We start from the raw sequence: 21,831 nt of genomic DNA, 5'->3' as shown, positions 1-21,831 counted from the left end.
GAGCAGTAAGCGCACACATTCTTTTCCTTTCCCCATGAGGGGTCTCTCACATTTAAAAATAAGCATGTGCTTACCCTTTATTTGCCCTGTAGGTGAATGTAATGAGTGTTTAATAAGTGCTATGCTACCTTTCTGAGCTCTGCGGGCTGGTGCACTTCATGACCTGCAGCCAATTAATCCAATTAGATGCACATAAGGGTGAGCTGCACTGCCCTCAACTAGGAGGACACTGCCAAACCTTAAGAGTTATTCATGTACTAAACAGTTATTTTTGTCAGTAATACAAAGCTCTCTGATAACCTGGCAAGTTCGCTTGCATTCTGAACTTTAATGTGGAACAGGAGCTGCTATTTGTGCTTTATTCCAGAGTATAAAAGAACACCTTTTGTTTCCCCCAATCCCTGTTGGGCGAATGTTTCCAACTACAACGGCTCCAACTAGTATGTTTCCCTGCTATATGGCAGTTCACTATTTGTGCCACTACAGATTTTTAATACAACTTTGAAGTTGCAGTTTATTTGAATAACAATATTAATAATAATATAACATATAATAATAATGAGCAGCACAGTGGTCGACTGATTAGCACGTCCGCCTCACAGTGTGACGTTGTGGGTTCGAATACGGGCCTGGAGTTTGCATGTTCTCCCCGTGCCTGCTTGGGTTTTCTCCGGGTACTCCGGTTTGCTCCCACATTCCAAAAACATGCGTGGCAGGTTGATGGACCACTCTAAATTGTCCCTAGGTGTCATTGTGAGCGCAAATGGTTATTTGTCTATGTGTGCCCTGCGAGTGGCTGGCAACCAGTTCAGGGTGTAATACACTTGCTGGCCGAAGACAGCGAGCATAGGCTCCAGCACACCCGCAACCCTCGTGAGGATAAGTAGACATTCTATACATCGTATAAATCTATGCCAGTGTTGACATTTTTAAATTATCATTTAAATGGTTGTCGAGCGCTTTTCTATCTTAGGTACTCAAAGTGCTTGACACAATCTAATCATTCACCTACTGATGACGCAGGATCAGGAGCAACTGGGGGTTCAGTATCTTGCTCAAGGACACTTAAACATGCTCACGATGGTTGGGCACTGAATCCACAACCTCTCGTTTGGAAGAGTACCACTCTACCACTGAACCATGCCGCCCCTTTGTCTTCACTTCTACAACATCCCTGGGAAATTTGAATATCTCATCGCTGGCTCACTGGGAACTCGGGAGATATTTTTAGAATAGGCCGACGGGCTACTGATCTAGCCCTTAGCCTCGGTACGTCATTGTTGTTGTGGATTTATTCAATAAGTTTAAATGTGTCTAAAGTGTGCGGAGGAGTAAAACTTAAAAAAATAAATACAGTACATAAAAAAGTAATATGTTCTTGTGACGGTGGGTAGGTTTTGAATGCATACCCCCCACCTGCCCATGAAAAGGGAGTTTCACTGTACCTTGTCAAAGTTGAACGTTCCCTCTCGGTTACTCATCCAGGACTCCAAATCAAGTGCACTGTGGATCACAAACTCCTCATAGCGGCTGAACAAGGTAGCGAAGCGTCCAGCAAACACCTCCCGAAGTTGAATGTTCATCTTCGCCTCACTCATAGCCTCCTCTTCCTCCTTCCACACGCGTTCCAGCGTCTTCCCTTCACCCGACATCTTGTCTCCTCCGCACCTCCAAGCCAGAGCCTGTAGCCTCTCCAGCGCCTCCAGTTCTTCGCCTCCGAGGTTTCCGTTCCTTCTGTCTTCCATCAGATCCTCCAGGACCAGGCTACTCAGATGAGGAGAGGCCGGGGTGGGCTTTGTAAGGGCTCCTCCCTGCAGGGGGACCCCAAAATGCTGCAGGATGTCACTCAGTTCCCGCACCAGCTCGGCTTGGTCCGGAAAGGCGGGGAGACCCTCCGGAGAATCCATGCAGTGGTTGTCAATGTCCACAAAGCAAAGGTTGGCCTGTGTATGAAGAAGAAAAAAAATAATTAATTTCAACCAGTTTTTCATCAGATAAAAAAATGACTATGAAAGTATGCAGTATTTTGCATTTAATTCAAACTGGAAGTGTTGGAAACATCCAATTAAGGGCTCAGATCAAGATTTCCATTCACTGAATAGATTCTTGCCAATTTCCATGAGAAAATGTCATTGATTTAGTAGATTTTTATGTATCAAAAGGTACTAGTGGTATCAGTTACTTTGGTGAGTACTCAAGAGTTGAGGATTCATACTAATATTCTTATTTATACACCTGTTGTTGGGGTGTAACAAAAACTAATTTGAATCAGAAAATGAGTTTTGATTTAAAACTTGCAATAGTATAGAACCGAAAGCAATCAAATCCTTCCACTTCAAAATATATCAAGCTATTTATTGAAATGTATTTTATTAGCGGGATAGGTCTTTGAAGGCAATGCCACATTTACAGTACTGGGTTCAATCATATGGATGTAAAATCATAACACAAGAAACTCATACCGTCTCGAACTGAGCCGTACCATATCAAGTGGAATCTTAATCCCATTACATCAGATCAAATCGAATAATTTCACTTCAAAATAGAACCATTCTTATGTCATATTGCAACCCTTGTATTGAGATACGTACAAATTCTCTTTAATTGGAAAATAATACAATTATGAATAATAATTAAAAACCCCTGAGATAATAAAACTCTGCGGCACAGTGGTCAACTGCTTAACACATCTGTCTCACTTTGCAGAGGTGCAGGTGCAAAAAGCGAATGTTTAATTTGAAATGATTGTGCAGAAACACCTAAGAAAGTGTCACAGTCTAAGTAGCACAGTTTAGTCAGCTCACTCAACCTTGAGCACCGACCTCTGACAGTCAGATTAAAGCCTCAGGGGGGAAGGTTGGAAGATGCACGCTAACACAGCCTGACTCAGCCTCATACATCATACTACTGTACTCTATTCACTCCTGGTTTGTTTTGAAGGTTGTTTCTCACCCCATGTCATCAAAATTGCACCAGAAAAAAAAATGAGATGATTAATTCACATGAATTATTCAGTATCTCTCATGCTTATGCACTGCTGCTTTCATCCATGCCCCCAAGTGACTCGGCTGCCTTCTTTCTAAGGCAACTTTAAAAGAGGCTCGGGCGAGATGCAATGAGGTCGCACCATTGATTGGAGAACTGATCGTTGTGGTGCAGGATAATGCACAAAGATCGGGTTCAAGAAGGAACAGCACGCAAGAACACATAAATGTGGCATAAAATGTAAAACAGACTTTTTAATGACTTGTTTACAAATCAAATGGAAACTTCAGCGACCGTGTAAATCTTTTGTTGCCTGCCTATTTTTGAATATGTGTCTATGAGTGTGTGCTTCTGCACATCGCTTACATAACATCCATCCATCCATTTTCTAATCTGCTTATCCTCACGAGGGTCGTGGGATTGCTGGAGCCTATCCCAGGAGTCTTCGGGCAAATGGTGGGGTACACAATGAACTGGTTGACAGCCAATTGCAGGGCACACATAGACGAACAACCATTAACACACACAATCACACCTGGGGACAATTTAGAGTGTTCCATTAACCTACCATGCATGTTTTTGTAATGAGAGAGGAAACCGGAGTACCCGGAGAAAACCCACGCAGGCATGGGCAGAACATGCAAACTCCACACAGAAAGGCCGGAGCCAGAATCGAACCCTGCACCTCTGCACTGTGAGGCGGACTTGCTAACCAGTCGTTCACCGGGCCGCCGGTTACATAACAGTGGAGCTACATCATAACTGCCCAGACACCGAGTTTCATCAGCCATGACTTGAGCTGTACAAAGATCTAGAGCCACTTTCAAGCTATGGCAAGAACCCAGTGGTGCCTTGACCCAAAATAAGACCTTTTTCGAGTTACGAGCTTTTGCTTGCCCGTTTTTGTGAGACAACATTTTGAGAGTTATGAGTGAGCTTCAGATACACTGTCACTTTAGTGACGCGAAAAAATAAATAAATAAATTGAGTGACTCAGGTAGTAACTGTGATGCCATTTTGTGAAGGCAAGGAGATCCACTGTCACTGATGCATTTTAACTGTTTCGTCAAACACACAAATGAGAACACTTGCAAGGAGTAGATGTTCACACTGAAATAACCAGATTCCAATGTCACTCACTAGGCCATGCCCTTTACAAGCACATGTTCGACAAGCCAATACTACAGTATGAACAGGACAGTAGTTCAGTCGTTAAGTCAACTGGAACTTATTTTGAAATGTGGGGAAGGGAAGAAATTAAAAATTGTCTCAATATCCCGCAACCCAGAATTTCAAATGAACTCCTAACCTCGTGCGGCAGGTGGAGGGAGGCTCGCTGAACACCATCCCTGCGCTGGATGCCCATTAAGAAGGGTACAGGAGCATCCAGCAGGTGGTGTAAAGGTGTGGAAATGATGGGAAGGTAGATGTGCTGCCACTGGAATGGGAACAACAATGTGGTGATGCCCTCAGCCACTGTCATCAAGCGTTGGTAGTCTAAGGAGGAAGAGGAGCAGTAAAGATAAGCGACACTCTAAACTAGTGGTTTAACTTTTTACATCAAGTAGCATGTCAAAAAAATACTTGGCTTAACAAGTACCGCCATAATTAGGGCCTGGCCAACAAATCAGCCTCCAAAAATAATCTGCAAAGCGCTTCACTTTTTTCCATATTTTGTTATGTCACAGCCTCATTTCCAGTGGTATACTTTTATTTTTTCCTTCAAAATTCTACACACAACCCATTACATGTAAAACATTTTAGTTTTTTACTAATGTAGATATGATGTTTTACTTTTTTATTTTTCTAAATTGGCAAAAATTTCAAAAACAAAACGTTTTCACATTGTCATCATGGAGCATTGGGTGGGAAAATCTGAAGAACAAATTTAATGTATTCCATTATGGGATGAGGCTGTAACATAAGATGTGGAAAAAGTGAAACACTGAATATTTTTTGGATGCACTGTATATTGTCAAAGAACACAGTATTCTGTGGGTCTGAAAGGATCGGTCCCAAAATGCTCTGAAACGTCTGGCCAGTATGGGAAACTCTCCTTTTAAAACGACAGGCTGTGAATGACTCAACAACATCCCATCAGAACCTATTCTATTTTCACAGACGATTGGCCAACTGTACCTGATTAAAATGTGAATACAATTGCTAAAGAAGATCTTCATACCTTGAGAGTAGAGCAGTATTTGCGTCTCCAGAAGTGAGCAAGTAACCAGCTGCACCATGTTGTCCACACCGAGCAGGGAGAAGGCTTCTCCCAGAGGATACTCTGCGAGCGGAAGCTCACAGGGGCCAGGCCGTTGGCACAAGATGGGGCCCTGCACGCCGTGAAACCTAAGCGAGCGGCCGGGCGGTGGCAGGGGAACCTCATAGAGGATGTTGTGGATGTAGCTTTCCAGCGGTAGAGGTGGTGCCGTTTGGGAGGCGACGGCTTGGTGCAGCTGAGACAGGAAGTGTTGAGACGCTCCAAGGAAGGGGAGCGGCGTAAGGAGGCAGAGGGCTTTGGACACATACAGCGTGTCATGAGACGGGTCGAAGGAGCCGGTGCAACCCAGACAGGTGGCGGCGGCGTTGCCGGTGGCAAGAGACTCGCCGTCCGACTCATCCAGACTGCTCACCAGCGAGTCCATGCTGGAGGTGGAGGGCGAGGATGCGGACGAGGAGGCGGACGAAGAGGAAGCGGAGTGGTGCTCCACGTGGTGCATCCTGTGAAGGGTCTGCATGGCTGTGATGATCTGCGCACCCGTCACCTCCTCGTAGAAGGTGTGGACAAAGCCGTAAGAGCGCGAACCATCCTCAAAGCCAACAGTGAACGAGTGGAAGTGAGACTCCAGGCGGTCGACCTGAGTGCGGAAAGACAGACCCCTCGGCATGCAGAGCTGATGACGCAGGGGGAGAAAGACAACAATGACAAATTATTATCGGATAGTGCAATCTTTCCAACCTTTACTGAGCCAAAGCACATACAGAGGTGCCTTGACTTATGAGTTTAATTCATTCCATGACAACTATGACAACTCAAAAGTCATACGGCAAATCATCTTTCTCCAATGAAATTAAAGGAAATACCAATTATACCTTAAAAAAACACAACCTTAAAAAAAATTGGTAAAATGTTTTTTACAAAGAAAAGAAACAGCACCCTCCAGTATTTTACTTTTTAAGAAAATACAGTAAAAATGTATTTAAAGAGAATGGAAAGAATTAAAATGTTTGTGTATACCCTTATTATCTACCATTGAACATTTGAGGGTATGAGTCAAGGTCGCAACCTGCTCAACGCGGTGGAAAGACACTCAGCTTTACGAGACGTGACTTCTCATGTGAGTTTAATGTTGATGTTGCATCTTACTCCTGTACATAGTGGATAGATGAAACATTTGAGCGCCATAAATCACTTCTAAACTGCAAAGAAATCTCATGTATTAAATGAAAACATTTTGGGGCGGCGCAGTGGACAACTGGTTAGCACGCCGGCCTCACAGTGCAGACGTACAGGGTTCGATTCTGGCTCCGGCCTTCCTGTGTGGAGTTTGCATGTTCTCCCTGTGCCTGCGTGGATTTTCTCTGAGTACTCCTCCCACATTCCAGAAAACATGCATGGCAGGTTAATGGAACACTCAAATTTGTCCCTATGCGTGAATGTGAGCGCGAATGGTTGTCCGTCTATGTGTGCCCAACAATTGGTTGTCAAAAAGTTCAGGGTGTATCCCGCCTACTGTCCAAAGACAGCCGATATACGCTCCAGCACACCCGTGACCCTTATGAGGATAGGCAGTTTGGAAAAATGGAAAACATTTTGGACCAATTAACTGAAATTCTAACTGTCACTCCAAGTTGAACAAACAGAGACAGGAGATGAAGAAGATCTTTTAGCTGTTATCATAAAACAATGAACACATTCGGACACTTTCTTATTTGCAGAAATGTGCACTAATTCTAATCACTATTATTCATTTTCAAACAACACAGTTTTCCTGATTAGTTGAACCAAATCCAGATTCTCACCATGTTAACCGCATCCTTATTGAAGGGGTTCCTGTCTGTGCTCTTGGGGTAGTGGACCAGAAGCCTAGATTTGAAGGAGCGGTGGATTGGACTCTGCTCAAAGCTCTCCCCTGAAAATCAGTCAGGAGAAAAATGGATTCAACTGATATGAAATAGATGGAAAGAGGACATCATAAATTGACAATCTCTACAAGGATTTACAATAACGAGACACACATAATCTGACCATCAAGGAACAGACTTAAAAGGGAACTCGAGTCATTGAAAAATGTCATTGCAATATGTTGTACAATATGTTGTCTAACTACACTCTCACAAAAAAAAAAGTCGACTGGAGAGGTTTATTTTTATCTGCCAAGGTAAAATCTTTTTGCGATGTACCCTGTAAGGTTCAAATAAGTACAATTAAGCATTGTTTCTGATTAGAAAAGGGATACAAATGGTCCAACTGGGCAAAGGAACCATTTCGGTACCTGAGTGTTTGCATATAACGAAACGAACAAGTGCTAGGCCTACATGAATGCGGCCGAATAATGCAGCCAAAAACACAGCCTTCGGAGAACGTAGCCTATGAATTTGGATGCAGCCATTGTGTTCGTCCTTCTTCTTCTTCTGATGGCATCTGGCAAAGTACCGGTAGCTTGATTGTGTTTTACCAGGACTAACAGTCTTTGTCCGTCCTCTACAAGGAAAGCAATGTGAATTGATGGTGGCCCTATGTTGTAGGCACTAGATGCTGAAGCGATCTAGCAGTGGGGATCTGAAGCGCACTGATTTTAGTTGGTATCTCAAGACACTGAATAATGTTGAATTTGTTTCTGTTTAATGTGTGAGTTATTTAATTTCAAGTGGGAGTGACAAATAGCTTAAGGCAAGCATGCTTTCCCTCTTATGTGGAAATATGCCTGAGTGAGAATGAGACCAAGTGTTAAGGATTTTTTTTTAAAAACTGTTGTTTTAAATAAATGTAAATGTACGATGGTGTTGTGGTGCAGTCGCTGAGCAGACAGTGTCGGTTCGGTTGCCACTCGGTGACATTTCCGTCTCTATATGTGCACTGCAACTGACTAGTGAATAGTCCAGAAAGTAGTCCACTTTCACCCTAAGTCAGATGGGATAGGCTTCAGCACCCCACAACTCATAAGTTAAGTGGCCTTGAAAATTGATGGATGGATGGATTGTGTTTACGTAAAACTATACATATAAAATATATAAGGTGTCTCTAAATAGCAGATTTTCACCTATTGCAGCTGAGTCTGGAATGTCCTGTTGAATAAATGGGGGTTCACAGTTGTAGTTTTTCCTGAGTGGGTAAGTCATTCCATTTTTAAGCACCAGACTGGAAGCTTGGTGGGTGCGTATTAATCAGTGAGACAATTTAGTGTCATGCCAAGAGGTAGAATGAAACCTTGGAAAAGGGTGCCACGTCGCCATAGCAGCCATTTCCACGATGGCTTTAAGAGCAGGCATCAAGATGACGCTCACTTCAGCCAATGCATCACACCTGACACACGCAGCTTGCATGGTGGCGTGCAGACAAGAGAGACGTGTGTTTAAAGAGGGGGTGGATTGAGAGTGACAGAGTGAGAGAGGGGGAGAGAGAGGGACAGAGAGACACAAGAGGTGGAGTGGAGGGGAGGTTTGTTTCAGCATTCTAATGAAAGCTTAATTAAATGGTTGCTGTTGATGTTAAGGCGGAATTAAGGTGTTTCCTCATCTTAACATCTTAACAAGCAGCTCAATATACACTGATCTCATCCTACTAGTATACCCAAACGCACATCTTTATCAGAATCACTGTTGTTATTCTTTAAGAAACACAGACTCTGCTCTCAAATTATAAGAGCGTATCCAATAATTTTTTCACAATTGTTCCATGAGTTAAGCACAGGGCTTTTTGCTAAAGTGGTCTTATTATTGAGGGTAGTGTTTTACAAGCCACTTGTACAGTATGTAAATAGCAAATATGTTAAATTTATCACAAAAAAAGAAACATGGTGGAATTATGAACAGTTTGAAATATCAGTCTGTGTTCAAACCTTCAAGCTTCTACTAGAAAGCAAAAAAAAAGTCAGGAAAAGCCTCTTAGAACATCAGAAAATTATTTCTGGTTAATCAAAACCACTTTAAATGGTGGCAAGTGTGTACTTATTCCAATTTATAGTAACATAAGTTTTCTTTGTTTGTTTGTTTGTTTTTTTCTTCCCACAGCCACATTCCTGTTAAATAAGGGTGTGCACCCCCTTTATCTCAATTGGCTATTTTTACCTGCCCTTTTAAAAAAAAATGTATTCACCAATTGCGCTATATAAATTAAAGATCACATTCATAGAGTGAAAAGTTTTTAAAAGATTTTTTTTAGTCTTTTTTTTTTTTTATAAACCACAAAACCTGGCATTTGAACTAGGGTGTGTAGACTTTTTATATCCACTGTATACTGAAAGAATGATGATGTCTTCTCACTTGTCACTCATCACAGAGACCTCATATAATAAAAGTTTCTGACCAAACAAGTGAAATTCGATATTTTCCAACAGCACACCCGGTGATCTCTCTTGGCATCCATTGGAGGAGCTGCAGCACCGTGGTTGGTAATCATTGGAATAGAGAATATAGACATCTATCAGAGAGATTTACTTGTGCTTTAAGAGTCTCGTCTGGTTTGACTGAACAGCAGCTGCACAAGAAAGACTCGCCCATGCATCAGCACTTGAGCAGATGACTCGCCGGCCGACTCATCCAGACTGCTCACCAGCGAGTCCATGCTGGAGGTGGAGGGCGAGGATGCGGACGAGGAGGCGGACGAAGAGGAAGCGGAGTGGTGCTCCACGTGGTGCATCCTGTGAAGGGTCTGCATGGCTGTGATGATCTGCGCACCCGTCACCTCCTCGTAGAAGGTGTGGACAAAGCCGTAAGAGCGCGAACCATCCTCAAAGCCAACAGTGAACGAGTGGAAGTGAGACTCCAGGCGGTCGACCTGAGTGCGGAAAGACAGACCCCTCGGCATGCAGAGCTGATGACGCAGGGGGAGAAAGACAACAATGACAAATTATTATCGGATAGTGCAATCTTTCCAACCTTTACTGAGCCAAAGCACATACAGAGGTGCCTTGACTTATGAGTTTAATTCATTCCATGACAACTATGACAACTCAAAAGTCATACGGCAAATCATCTTTCTCCAATGAAATTAAAGGAAATACCAATTATACCTTAAAAAAACACAACCTTAAAAAAAATTGGTAAAATGTTTTTTACAAAGAAAAGAAACAGCACCCTCCAGTATTTTACTTTTTAAGAAAATACAGTAAAAATGTATTTAAAGAGAATGGAAAGAATTAAAATGTTTGTGTATACCCTTATTATCTACCATTGAACATTTGAGGGTATGAGTCAAGGTCGCAACCTGCTCAACGCGGTGGAAAGACACTCAGCTTTACGAGACGTGACTTCTCATGTGAGTTTAATGTTGATGTTGCATCTTACTCCTGTACATAGTGGATAGATGAAACATTTGAGCGCCATAAATCACTTCTAAACTGCAAAGAAATCTCATGTATTAAATGAAAACATTTTGGGGCGGCGCAGTGGACAACTGGTTAGCACGCCGGCCTCACAGTGCAGACGTACAGGGTTCGATTCTGGCTCCGGCCTTCCTGTGTGGAGTTTGCATGTTCTCCCTGTGCCTGCGTGGATTTTCTCTGAGTACTCCTCCCACATTCCAGAAAACATGCATGGCAGGTTAATGGAACACTCAAATTTGTCCCTATGCGTGAATGTGAGCGCGAATGGTTGTCCGTCTATGTGTGCCCAACAATTGGTTGTCAAAAAGTTCAGGGTGTATCCCGCCTACTGTCCAAAGACAGCCGATATACGCTCCAGCACACCCGTGACCCTTATGAGGATAGGCAGTTTGGAAAAATGGAAAACATTTTGGACCAATTAACTGAAATTCTAACTGTCACTCCAAGTTGAACAAACAGAGACAGGAGATGAAGAAGATCTTTTAGCTGTTATCATAAAACAATGAACACATTCGGACACTTTCTTATTTGCAGAAATGTGCACTAATTCTAATCACTATTATTCATTTTCAAACAACACAGTTTTCCTGATTAGTTGAACCAAATCCAGATTCTCACCATGTTAACCGCATCCTTATTGAAGGGGTTCCTGTCTGTGCTCTTGGGGTAGTGGACCAGAAGCCTAGATTTGAAGGAGCGGTGGATTGGACTCTGCTCAAAGCTCTCCCCTGAAAATCAGTCAGGAGAAAAATGGATTCAACTGATATGAAATAGATGGAAAGAGGACATCATAAATTGACAATCTCTACAAGGATTTACAATAACGAGCCACACATAATCTGACCATCAAGGAACAGACTTAAAAGGGAACTCGAGTCATTGAAAAATGTCATTGCAATATGTTGTACAATATGTTGTCTAACTACACTCTCACAAAAAAAAAAGTCGACTGGAGAGGTTTATTTTTATCTGCCAAGGTAAAATCTTTTTGCGATGTACCCTGTAAGGTTCAAATAAGTACAATTAAGCATTGTTTCTGATTAGAAAAGGGATACAAATGGTCCAACTGGGCAAAGGAACCATTTCGGTACCTGAGTGTTTGCATATAACGAAACGAACAAGTGCTAGGCCTACATGAATGCGGCCGAATAATGCAGCCAAAAACACGGCCTTCGGAGAACGTAGCCTATGAATTTGGATGCAGCCATTGTGTTCGTCCTTCTTCTTCTTCTGATGGCATCTGGCAAAGTACCGGTAGCTTGATTGTGTTTTACCAGGACTAACAGTCTTTGTCCGTCCTCTACAAGGAAAGCAATGTGAATTGATGGTGGCCCTATGTTGTAGGCACTAGATGCTGAAGCGATCTAGCAGTGGGGATCTGAAGCGCACTGATTTTAGTTGGTATCTCAAGACACTGAATAATGTTGAATTTGTTTCTGTTTAATGTGTGAGTTATTTAATTTCAAGTGGGAGTGACAAATAGCTTAAGGCAAGCATGCTTTCCCTCTTATGTGGAAATATGCCTGAGTGAGAATGAGACCAAGTGTTAAGGATTTTTTTTTAAAAACTGTTGTTTTAAATAAATGTAAATGTACGATGGTGTTGTGGTGCAGTCGCTGAGCAGACAGTGTCGGTTCGGTTGCCACTCGGTGACATTTCCGTCTCTATATGTGCACTGCAACTGACTAGTGAATAGTCCAGAAAGTAGTCCACTTTCACCCAAAGTCAGATGGGATAGGCTTCAGCACCCCACAACTCATAAGTTAAGTGGCCTTGAAAATTGATGGATGGATGGATTGTGTTTACGTAAAACTATACATATAAAATATATAAGGTGTCTCTAAATAGCAGATTTTCACCTATTGCAGCTGAGTCTGGAATGTCCTGTTGAATAAATGGGGGTTCACAGTTGTAGTTTTTCCTGAGTGGGTAAGTCATTCCATTTTTAAGCACCAGACTGGAAGCTTGGTGGGTGCGTATTAATCAGTGAGACAATTTAGTGTCATGCCAAGAGGTAGAATGAAACCTTGGAAAAGGGTGCCACGTCGCCATAGCAGCCATTTCCACGATGGCTTTAAGAGCAGGCATCAAGATGACGCTCACTTCAGCCAATGCATCACACCTGACACACGCAGCTTGCATGGTGGCGTGCAGACAAGAGAGACGTGTGTTTAAAGAGGGGGTGGATTGAGAGTGACAGAGTGAGAGAGGGGGAGAGAGAGGGACAGAGAGACACAAGAGGTGGAGTGGAGGGGAGGTTTGTTTCAGCATTCTAATGAAAGCTTAATTAAATGGTTGCTGTTGATGTTAAGGCGGAATTAAGGTGTTTCCTCATCTTAACATCTTAACAAGCAGCTCAATATACACTGATCTCATCCTACTAGTATACCCAAACGCACATCTTTATCAGAATCACTGTTGTTATTCTTTAAGAAACACAGACTCTGCTCTCAAATTATAAGAGCGTATCCAATAATTTTTTCACAATTGTTCCATGAGTTAAGCACAGGGCTTTTTGCTAAAGTGGTCTTATTATTGAGGGTAGTGTTTTACAAGCCACTTGTACAGTATGTAAATAGCAAATATGTTAAATTTATCACAAAAAAAGAAACATGGTGGAATTATGAACAGTTTGAAATATCAGTCTGTGTTCAAACCTTCAAGCTTCTACTAGAAAGCAAAAAAAAAGTCAGGAAAAGCCTCTTAGAACATCAGAAAATTATTTCTGGTTAATCAAAACCACTTTAAATGGTGGCAAGTGTGTACTTATTCCAATTTATAGTAACATAAGTTTTCTTTGTTTGTTTGTTTGTTTTTTTCTTCCCACAGCCACATTCCTGTTAAATAAGGGTGTGCACCCCCTTTATCTCAATTGGCTATTTTTACCTGCCCTTTTAAAAAAAAATGTATTCACCAATTGCGCTATATAAATTAAAGATCACATTCATAGAGTGAAAAGTTTTTAAAAGATTTTTTTTAGTCTTTTTTTTTTTTTATAAACCACAAAACCTGGCATTTGAACTAGGGTGTGTAGACTTTTTATATCCACTGTATACTGAAAGAATGATGATGTCTTCTCACTTGTCACTCATCACAGAGACCTCATATAATAAAAGTTTCTGACCAAACAAGTGAAATTCGATATTTTCCAACAGCACACCCGGTGATCTCTCTTGGCATCCATTGGAGGAGCTGCAGCACCGTGGTTGGTAATCATTGGAATAGAGAATATAGACATCTATCAGAGAGATTTACTTGTGCTTTAAGAGTCTCGTCTGGTTTGACTGAACAGCAGCTGCACAAGAAAGACTCGCCCATGCATCAGCACTTGAGCAGATGAGGACACACATATCAAGTGAAGGAGATTAAAATAGCAGCCAGTATCAGCTGCTTCTAAGGCTTCTTACAGGCCGTAGTGGGAAGTACTGTACTTAGAGATTTTTCAGGTATCTATACTTTATTTGAGGATTTATTTTTCTGATCATTTTTTACTTTGAACTATTTTGTGGTTTATTTTAGGTAGGAAGTTATAGGGGAAAATGGCGAAAATTGCTCTGCATCCACAAACTGATTTGTTTTATTCAGTGACAAAGCATGTGGTCACTTGCCTTCAGTGGCATGGACGTCGAAGTGTCAGCTGCATAGTGGTAGGAAATTTAAAGCTGCATACTAGCTGACTAAATTGAAGCATCTACAGGTTGAACAACAGCGGTTTCAGAATTGACCCCTGGAGAACCTCACAGGTCAAAGTCATTTGTTCCGATGTAGTGACCAATTTCAACAATAATTGATAGTAGAGATTTATGTGTACATTTTCACTTCAGAAACTGTGTTGCTGTTTTGTTTTGTTTTTTTAATTTAAGTAAAATAGTTGAATCAGTACTTCTACCTTGAGCAGTCTTTTTACACAAGTATCTATACTTCTACTTAAGTAGAGAGTGAGTACTTTGATGGGATGTGTCATGTTTTTACAACACAATCATGTCCTCTCACGAAAGGATAAAATCGATTAACCTTGGATTTTTTCAAAAATGACAAATTTATTCATCTTAGACTTATTAAAGCAATGCAAAGCCCAAATGTGCGGTCAGAGAGTCCTCATTGTCCGCTGATGTCATTCTCCTTTAAGCACCCCCATGACCGTTATCTGGCGTGAATGGGTCAAAGCTGAAGCCTCAGCCAGCCGGCATTCCAACGGGCAGCGTCATGTGAAATTTGATTAGGCTGCACAACACACTGCACTGCATTGAGAAACCAACAACAGCAGATTGTTCTTGGGTGCTTGGGAAGTCTCTAATGACTCACATTAGAGAGCAACACATCTCATCACATATAATTATATGAGAAGTGTTGTTTGTGTAGAATAATTTCAGTTAAGGATTTCCATCAATGAAATGATAATGACAAAGCAAAAGCTAAATAATCCAAATAATATCAAGAACAAAATTGAACTGCAATTGGATGAGTGCTGAATAGTTTTGATTGTTCATTTACAAATTCTAATAAAGATTAAAAACATTTAAAACGTGTCTTGGAGGACAGTTTAGTTTAAATCCAGTTCATCAGGGACTACATACCACACCCACCTAGAAAAGAATCTGATACAGAAAGACCACAATGGAAACTAAATGCCAGTAGACCACAGTGCTGTCCAGCATATTTTGGGACAACATAGTAGTACATTGAAGGCGTGAAACGTGAAATTTGGACTTGCAAAAGTATGAAAAATAAAAGTAGTTTGTGATAAATGTTAGGTGTAGGAAGGTAGCCTACTTAACAAGCAAAACAACAATGGCATGGCTTGTAGCTATTGTCCTTTGTCATTATATTAGGACTGTCAATACACAATTCCATTGATTAATCGAATAACATTTTATTTTGCATTGCAGTGTATTACAAAACCATTTTCACCCCATTACTGTTTTTTAACCAATTAGTATTATTGTCCGTTTGGTGTTTTATACTGATTAAAAATACAACTGAAAAACAATGAAGCAATGTCACACAAGAGGGTTAATGTTGTGCCCACCAAACCTTTTGAAACTGATTCAGTTTCTGGTTTGGTCATTGTTTTCTAAAGAAAAAGCAGTTTGCAAATGTCTTATGTTGATCAAACACAAATGATTATCGGTCTCCTTTCATGAAGGAGTAAAGCAATCAAAGAATACAGTAATTGCTGGTGAGAAGCTGGAATCAGTGGATTTGGACAATTCTAACTTAAACGATGGCAACTAAACAATAACTCCCTGAAAATAGTTGACAATAAATTTGACAATCAATCAGTTGTTGATTATTCGAGTTATTTTACATCTCTTCAATTATATCACACTTTAAGTGACAGGTCAGAACTGTGTGCATGTGTATCTATTAAATAACTGTTTTAAAAAATACATGCTTGTACTTACTCGTGCAAACCTAGCTTAATTCAGATGCTTCTATTTAGCCTGACCATCGCTCTGTGTTAAAATTAACTGGCTGATCACATCAAGGATTTACTTCCTCTCTTTAAAATGACGTGTGCCTTTCCAAAACATGTCCTGTCAATTGAATTTAACATTGTGGACTCCAATTAACATGGAAAAGCATCTCTAGAGTGAATAAGAGAAATAAAACGGGATGAGTCACATTTCAAATTTCACAGTTTTGTTTCATCCAAAACATGTACATTGGCCACTTGAAAGGTATTGTATCCATTGAGTTAATTGAAAAGAATCATGAACCAATGTCAAAACAATCCTCAATCGCGATCCTGCACATAAAGTAGATTTCTACTCTGATGGAGTGAACCAACAAATTGAACAATCCAGTTCAGGCCGACTAACGTATAAGTAATGGTGTTTTATGGTGTACCAGTACCAAAAAGAAAACTGCACTACTTTGCTACTACTACTACTTTCTAAAATCGATACCTTACCATGTTTTAAAAGTACAGTATCAATTTTTCAGCATGTGCACATGACGAAAAAACAGAGACAAGAATTGTCTAAAAACCTCCACGCTCCTGCGGAACTTCCAGACACACGTGGTGTCATCTGGAATTATTTTGTCTAGATGGATGACACACAACCCAAAGCCTGTCTACAAGGCATGTCATAAGGCCACTCGAAAGGGAACACGACCAACATGGCATTGTTGACTAATATCTTGAATTATGTCATGAATTCAAAGAACAACAGGTTACCATGTGACACATTTAAAAGATTTCCCATCAAGTCAAACAAGTGCATTTATTTTGTGACAAAGAATCTTGTTCTGATTGGTTGCATTTCACAGGGCAATTATTAAATATTGTTGGTAGCGGAGTACCGCTGAGTCAGAAGTTAAATAAAGACACTTAATAAACAATAACAGTGTCAGTGTATTATTTACTATGGAAAACAACAAATAAAATCAAACATAAGAATACTGCATGGCATGATAAAGCTTGCATCTAAAATAATTTGAAGTTATCAGCTATTATTGAACTGCTTTTACTGATATTTTAGATTTTTGCCATGGCATTATTTTACCACTTGTATCGAGGTACTTTCTGTGGGTATAATATCCAAGTCCAAATTTTGATACCGTGTCAACACTAGTTCACTGTACTGCATGTAGTTATTTGAGGGGAAGAGAACAGCAGTCTTATATGTTAGGCTATTGCATAATAGAAGAAAGTGTTCTGAAATGCACTAAGCTGTTGCTCTTAAATATGAATACAAGTTTTCACATTTCTGTTGACATTTTATTAAATCTTTTTATGGGTCAACACCAAAGAAATCTGACTTTGCTACAATGTAGTCAGTGTTCAGCTAATATAACATTGTAAATTTACGGTTGCTTCAAAACAACCCAACACAAGGCCGTTAATGCTAAAAACGATGCCAAGAAAGTACAGAAAAGAGCACCATCCCCTCCCTTTGGAAACTGGGCTGCAGGGCGGTACAGTATTCCAACATGATAGCAACCCCAAACCATTTCCAAGATGAGCAAAGCCTTCCTAAAGAATGTGAGTGTCTGTCTTCAGACCTAAATCCTATTGAGCATTTCTGGGGTATCATCACATGGAAGGTGGGGAAGCACAAGGTCTGTGGAAAATAACTGTAGCAGGACAAAATATTGACACTTTAGGCCCAATCACGACTCACTTTTGTCGCCATGTTTCTACATCAATGGTAAGCGTTGCATTATTTTGATTTAAGTGTCAGTTTTCACAGTTGGGGTGTACACGCTTTTGTGAGATAATACTGTATGACATTAAGACTTTAACTCTCCTGCTTCGTTGCGGCTTAAGGACCAACGTTCACATGCAGCCAGGAAATCCCTTGAAGGAGTATATCCTGCTGCCGCTTCTGCTGCAATGGCGAGGATATGGCCTGCTGTTACATAAGCAGATTGGCAGCGCTCGCAAACACCCGAGCCACGGAGCGGTCACCCTCTCAGTAGGGAGTCAGCGATTAAAGGCCATGCCGGTTAGTTATATGACTAAAATCATTGGCAGCTTCAATCCCAGCAGCGCTATTTCTTCCATCCCCACCAGCATTATGATGCCTTTGGCTAGTGTCGCTTTTGATACCAGACAAAGAGAGGGCGATTGTTTTCTTCCCCCCATTTCTAACAAGAAAGTGACGTGAGATGTTCCAGACGTCACTTTTTCTTGCAGAATTCGTCTCTGTCTCAGTTGAGTATCAACGTCAGGGACAAAAACAATCGACATTTCCCATTCCTTTTTCGTTCACCTGAAAATAAAACCCCGCTGGTCCCCTCGACAAGACAAGAGCACCTGCCTGCTCTATTGTTATTGCCATGGTAACCCCTCGAACATCTTACCAACATCAATCACACAAATACCTTTCCCTGTTCTCTGGATTCAGGTGAACAAAGTCGGGCGGGATTGTTTTCAGATGAGACGGCCAGACAGGTGATGAGACAAAAGAAAGGGCAAATGAACCATTTGGGAGATTAGGGCTTTTTTTATGATGGAGATGGAAAAATTCCAGCCAATAATAACATAAACCAAGTTGAGAAGGATGTAGTTCAATATTTTGTTTTAAATGGATGTTCCAAACACAGTGCCTTTACTGTGGCTTTTTCTGTTGGGGAGTTCTGCTAAAATATATTTGAAAGCAGGGCTCTAATGTTTGATTTGATGTGCTTCAAAGTAGTGGATAGCATTTATCAAAAAATAATGGATGACAAAATGGGGGCTAATAGGCTCGGAGGTGTATATCATATTGTAAACAACGACATTTTACACACTAAATTGGTCATATTCATCTCTGAAACACCCACACATTGTCATTTAAATGCTTTCATGTCGAGTATCGATGTTGCTACCTGCTCCATCATCCGGCTCCAGGCCTGTCTCAGGGTCCAGTCCGCACACGACGAAGTAGTGGGCAAAGCGGCAAGAAGCCGATCCGGTGGCCGCCGCGGTGGTGCTCATCCTCGGTCAAGCGGAGAGAGAAAAGCTGCTTGGAAATCAGTCTAAACGTTCCGCTGCTGGCTCAACATAGCCGGGTCGAGTCGATAGCTTCGGAAGAACGTCGCCTGCCTCCCGGTCTACCGGCTGGGTGTTGTTCGCGCGGGGGTCCGGCTGCTGGCTAAAGTGGTGGAGTAGCACCGGATGGTACGACCGTCATTTAGTGTGGGCTGTCCGGGGGAGGAGGCAGCGTGTCGGGCCTAGGGAGGAGGGAGGTGCGGGAGGAAGGAGAGCCCAGTAGGATGGGGTGGACTCTGGAGGAGGAGGAGGAGGAGGACGTGTCGTCACCATTATTGGAAGAGCTTCATCTATGTTCTTATTATTAGTATTAGGCTGTTATGAAGAAAATATTCATGTGAAGACTAAAAGAAAGGTGGCTAAAGCAATGGGAAGAACACAACAAAGGATTTTTTTTTGGGGGGGGGGGGATTTTGTTTTATAGAACACAAATAAAGATTGGAGAAGTGCAATCGAAGATTTGCAACAATTATATCCAGATTTAAGATTTTGACATCGGTAGACTGCACGCTAGTTCAAATGGCAAAGCACACACGTGAGAGATGCGATAAATGTGAAGAAGAAACAGAAGAACGTTATAACACATGGAAAGAGAAAGAAAACGTCTTCTTTCAGCTTATTTGCGACCTCGGTAGAGAAAAATGCGTTGAAACGTTTGACAGATAAGAGGATTCAGGAAATAAGGTAGAGGATGTTATTCCGGTATTTAGAAACAAACAAGGCTGATAGTACAATATATTCAATAAAGAATTATTTTAAACAAGCAAAAGCCACTCACCCATTCTGAATATGCTTATATTTATATTTTATAATTTATATACTTTTTGTTCTTCTACTTCTCGCTTTCATAATTTTTCCTGCTGTAAATTGGGAATTTCTCCATTGTATTGTATTGCAGTGGTCCGTCGCTACTTCATGAATCAGTTGCTGCGCATTTACTGTATTGCAGGTTTAAAATGTGACCAAAGTTCTACTATTTACCTGGCTATTTTGGGGCGTTTTCTTGCAGAAAAAAAAACAAACATCCTGTGGCCGCAGTTGTGCGCTGACAAATTTAACATGGGTTTGAATGTGATTGGTTAATGCTTGTGGAGGCTCTCAGTCGTACAGGAAAGTTCCATCGTAGAAAGGGTTCTGTCAGTCGTCATCTGTACTTGTGGGTAAAAAACAAAAAAACAAAAAAAAAAAAAAAACAACAAAAAAAATAAAAATAAAAAATGACCACAACTGTTTTTGTACTGTATTCTACCACTGATCACTTTAGCTCTGCTTGATACTTTGCACATTGTCTCACAGCTGTCATTGGGTGGTACCACCGCACAACGGCCCTTACATTACGGAATCGTACAGGTTGTATGTAACATTAATGGTAGAAACAGTTTTTAAATGATTTCTCTGGGTCTCGTATTTTTTGAGACACAGAAACTTGACATTTGAACAAGGGTGCATGGACTTTTAGATCCCACTGCATATTCATCTCTGAACGCTACTGTCACTGTTTCGGGATACTTAAGATTTAAATGCATGTGAACTGTCAATACAAGATGTTAGTGTACTTTGTTCAAGACCATACCAGTGCAATAACAAACAATACAGCTCATTTAAAAAAGTGACACTTGTCCATCGGAAGGGCATTTATTGAAATATTTAAGCAGAATATTTAATTCATTACAAAACTGCCGTCTCCTTAAATAAATATGATTTTAACTTAGGGGTGTGTCTCCAGACAAACCTGTTCCTGAGCAATAAAAAGTCAACGAAGTCAACATATACATTTGACAATGTGCAGCATTTCATCACACCTGGACTGACTCGTGACATAAAGAGGCTGTAGTCATGCAAGCAGATGGATGCACAGTCCTCCCGCTAAACCGCGCGGACCTGTCACGTCACAGCATGGCGCATTACACTAAGTACATAATGAGACTGGTAGTTAACATTCACTATCGGCTGTAATCCGCCAAATGTTACTGGAATCCTGTCAAAATCAGTCATCTGCGGACAAATGGCTACTCTTCTTTCATACTGCATTTCTGCACACGATATTCAACGCCCTCAAACATGATGTCTTTGGATCCCAGGTGGGGCTGGTAGAATAACTAAAATATCCTGACTGGATGGCAGGAAAACAAGACTTTGGAGAGAAAAATGTAATGATCTGGAAGCAGACTATCAACAGGTGGGGAAAATCATGAAAATAACAATTTTTAAAAATCTCAATCTGGCTTTCTTAACACTTCTATCCATCCATTTTCTGAACCGCCTATCCCCACAAGGATCCCGGGCGTGCTGGAGCCTATCCCAGCTGTTTTAGGGCAGTAGGCGGGGGTTTACCCTGAACTGGTTGTCAGCCAGTCACAGGGCACACATAGACGAACAACCATTCAGCTCACACTCACACCTTGGGACAATTGAGAGTGTTCAATCAGCCTGCCATGCATGTTTTTGGAATGTGAGAGGAAACCAGAGTACCCAGAGAAAACCCACGCAGGCACGGGGAGAACATGCAGACACAATACAATAAGACCGAACCCGGAATCAAACCCTGCACCTCTGCACTGTGAGGTGGACGTGCTAACCAATCAACCGCCATGCTGCCCTTCTTCACATTTCATGAGAACAAAATCATAGAATTATTTTTTTTTTGTCTTAAAAGCCAAAATATGAGAATTGTTTTTGTACAAGAATGTCAATTTTTTTACGAGAATAAATAAGAAATTTTAGAAGGAAAAAAAAACATACTAAAACTATAATCTTGTCAGGAAAAAACTTGCAATTCGACAAGAATAAAACGGAAAATTAGGGTGAAAATATCATTTT

The 21,831-nt window shown here is 41.1% G+C and overlaps 1 protein-coding gene across 1 annotated transcript in view; it reads right to left on the bottom strand.

Annotated features, from left to right (window-relative positions):
- Positions 1-19,214, bottom strand: part of dennd5b (DENN/MADD domain containing 5B) — a 33,063-nt gene extending 13,849 nt beyond the window's left edge. The window contains exons 1-5 of the mRNA XM_019888389.1: positions 18,849-19,214; positions 11,151-11,260; positions 5,168-5,879; positions 4,295-4,482; positions 1,446-1,943 (exon numbers count right to left, since the gene is read on the bottom strand). Coding sequence (XP_019743948.1) covers positions 1,446-1,943; positions 4,295-4,482; positions 5,168-5,879; positions 11,151-11,260; positions 18,849-18,957 — 1,617 coding nt within the window. The 5' untranslated portion in view covers positions 18,958-19,214. The remainder of the gene's footprint in view (positions 1-1,445; positions 1,944-4,294; positions 4,483-5,167; positions 5,880-11,150; positions 11,261-18,848) is intronic.
- Positions 19,215-21,831: the final 2,617 nt, after the last annotated feature.

This window comes from Hippocampus comes, unplaced genomic scaffold (genome assembly GCF_001891065.2).
Source record: "Hippocampus comes isolate QL1 unplaced genomic scaffold, H_comes_QL1_v1.1 scaffold112, whole genome shotgun sequence".
NCBI classification, from domain to species: domain Eukaryota; kingdom Metazoa; phylum Chordata; class Actinopteri; order Syngnathiformes; family Syngnathidae; genus Hippocampus; species Hippocampus comes.
Note: the sequence above shows the minus strand (reverse complement) of the source record. Positions and strands in the feature narration are given on the sequence as shown.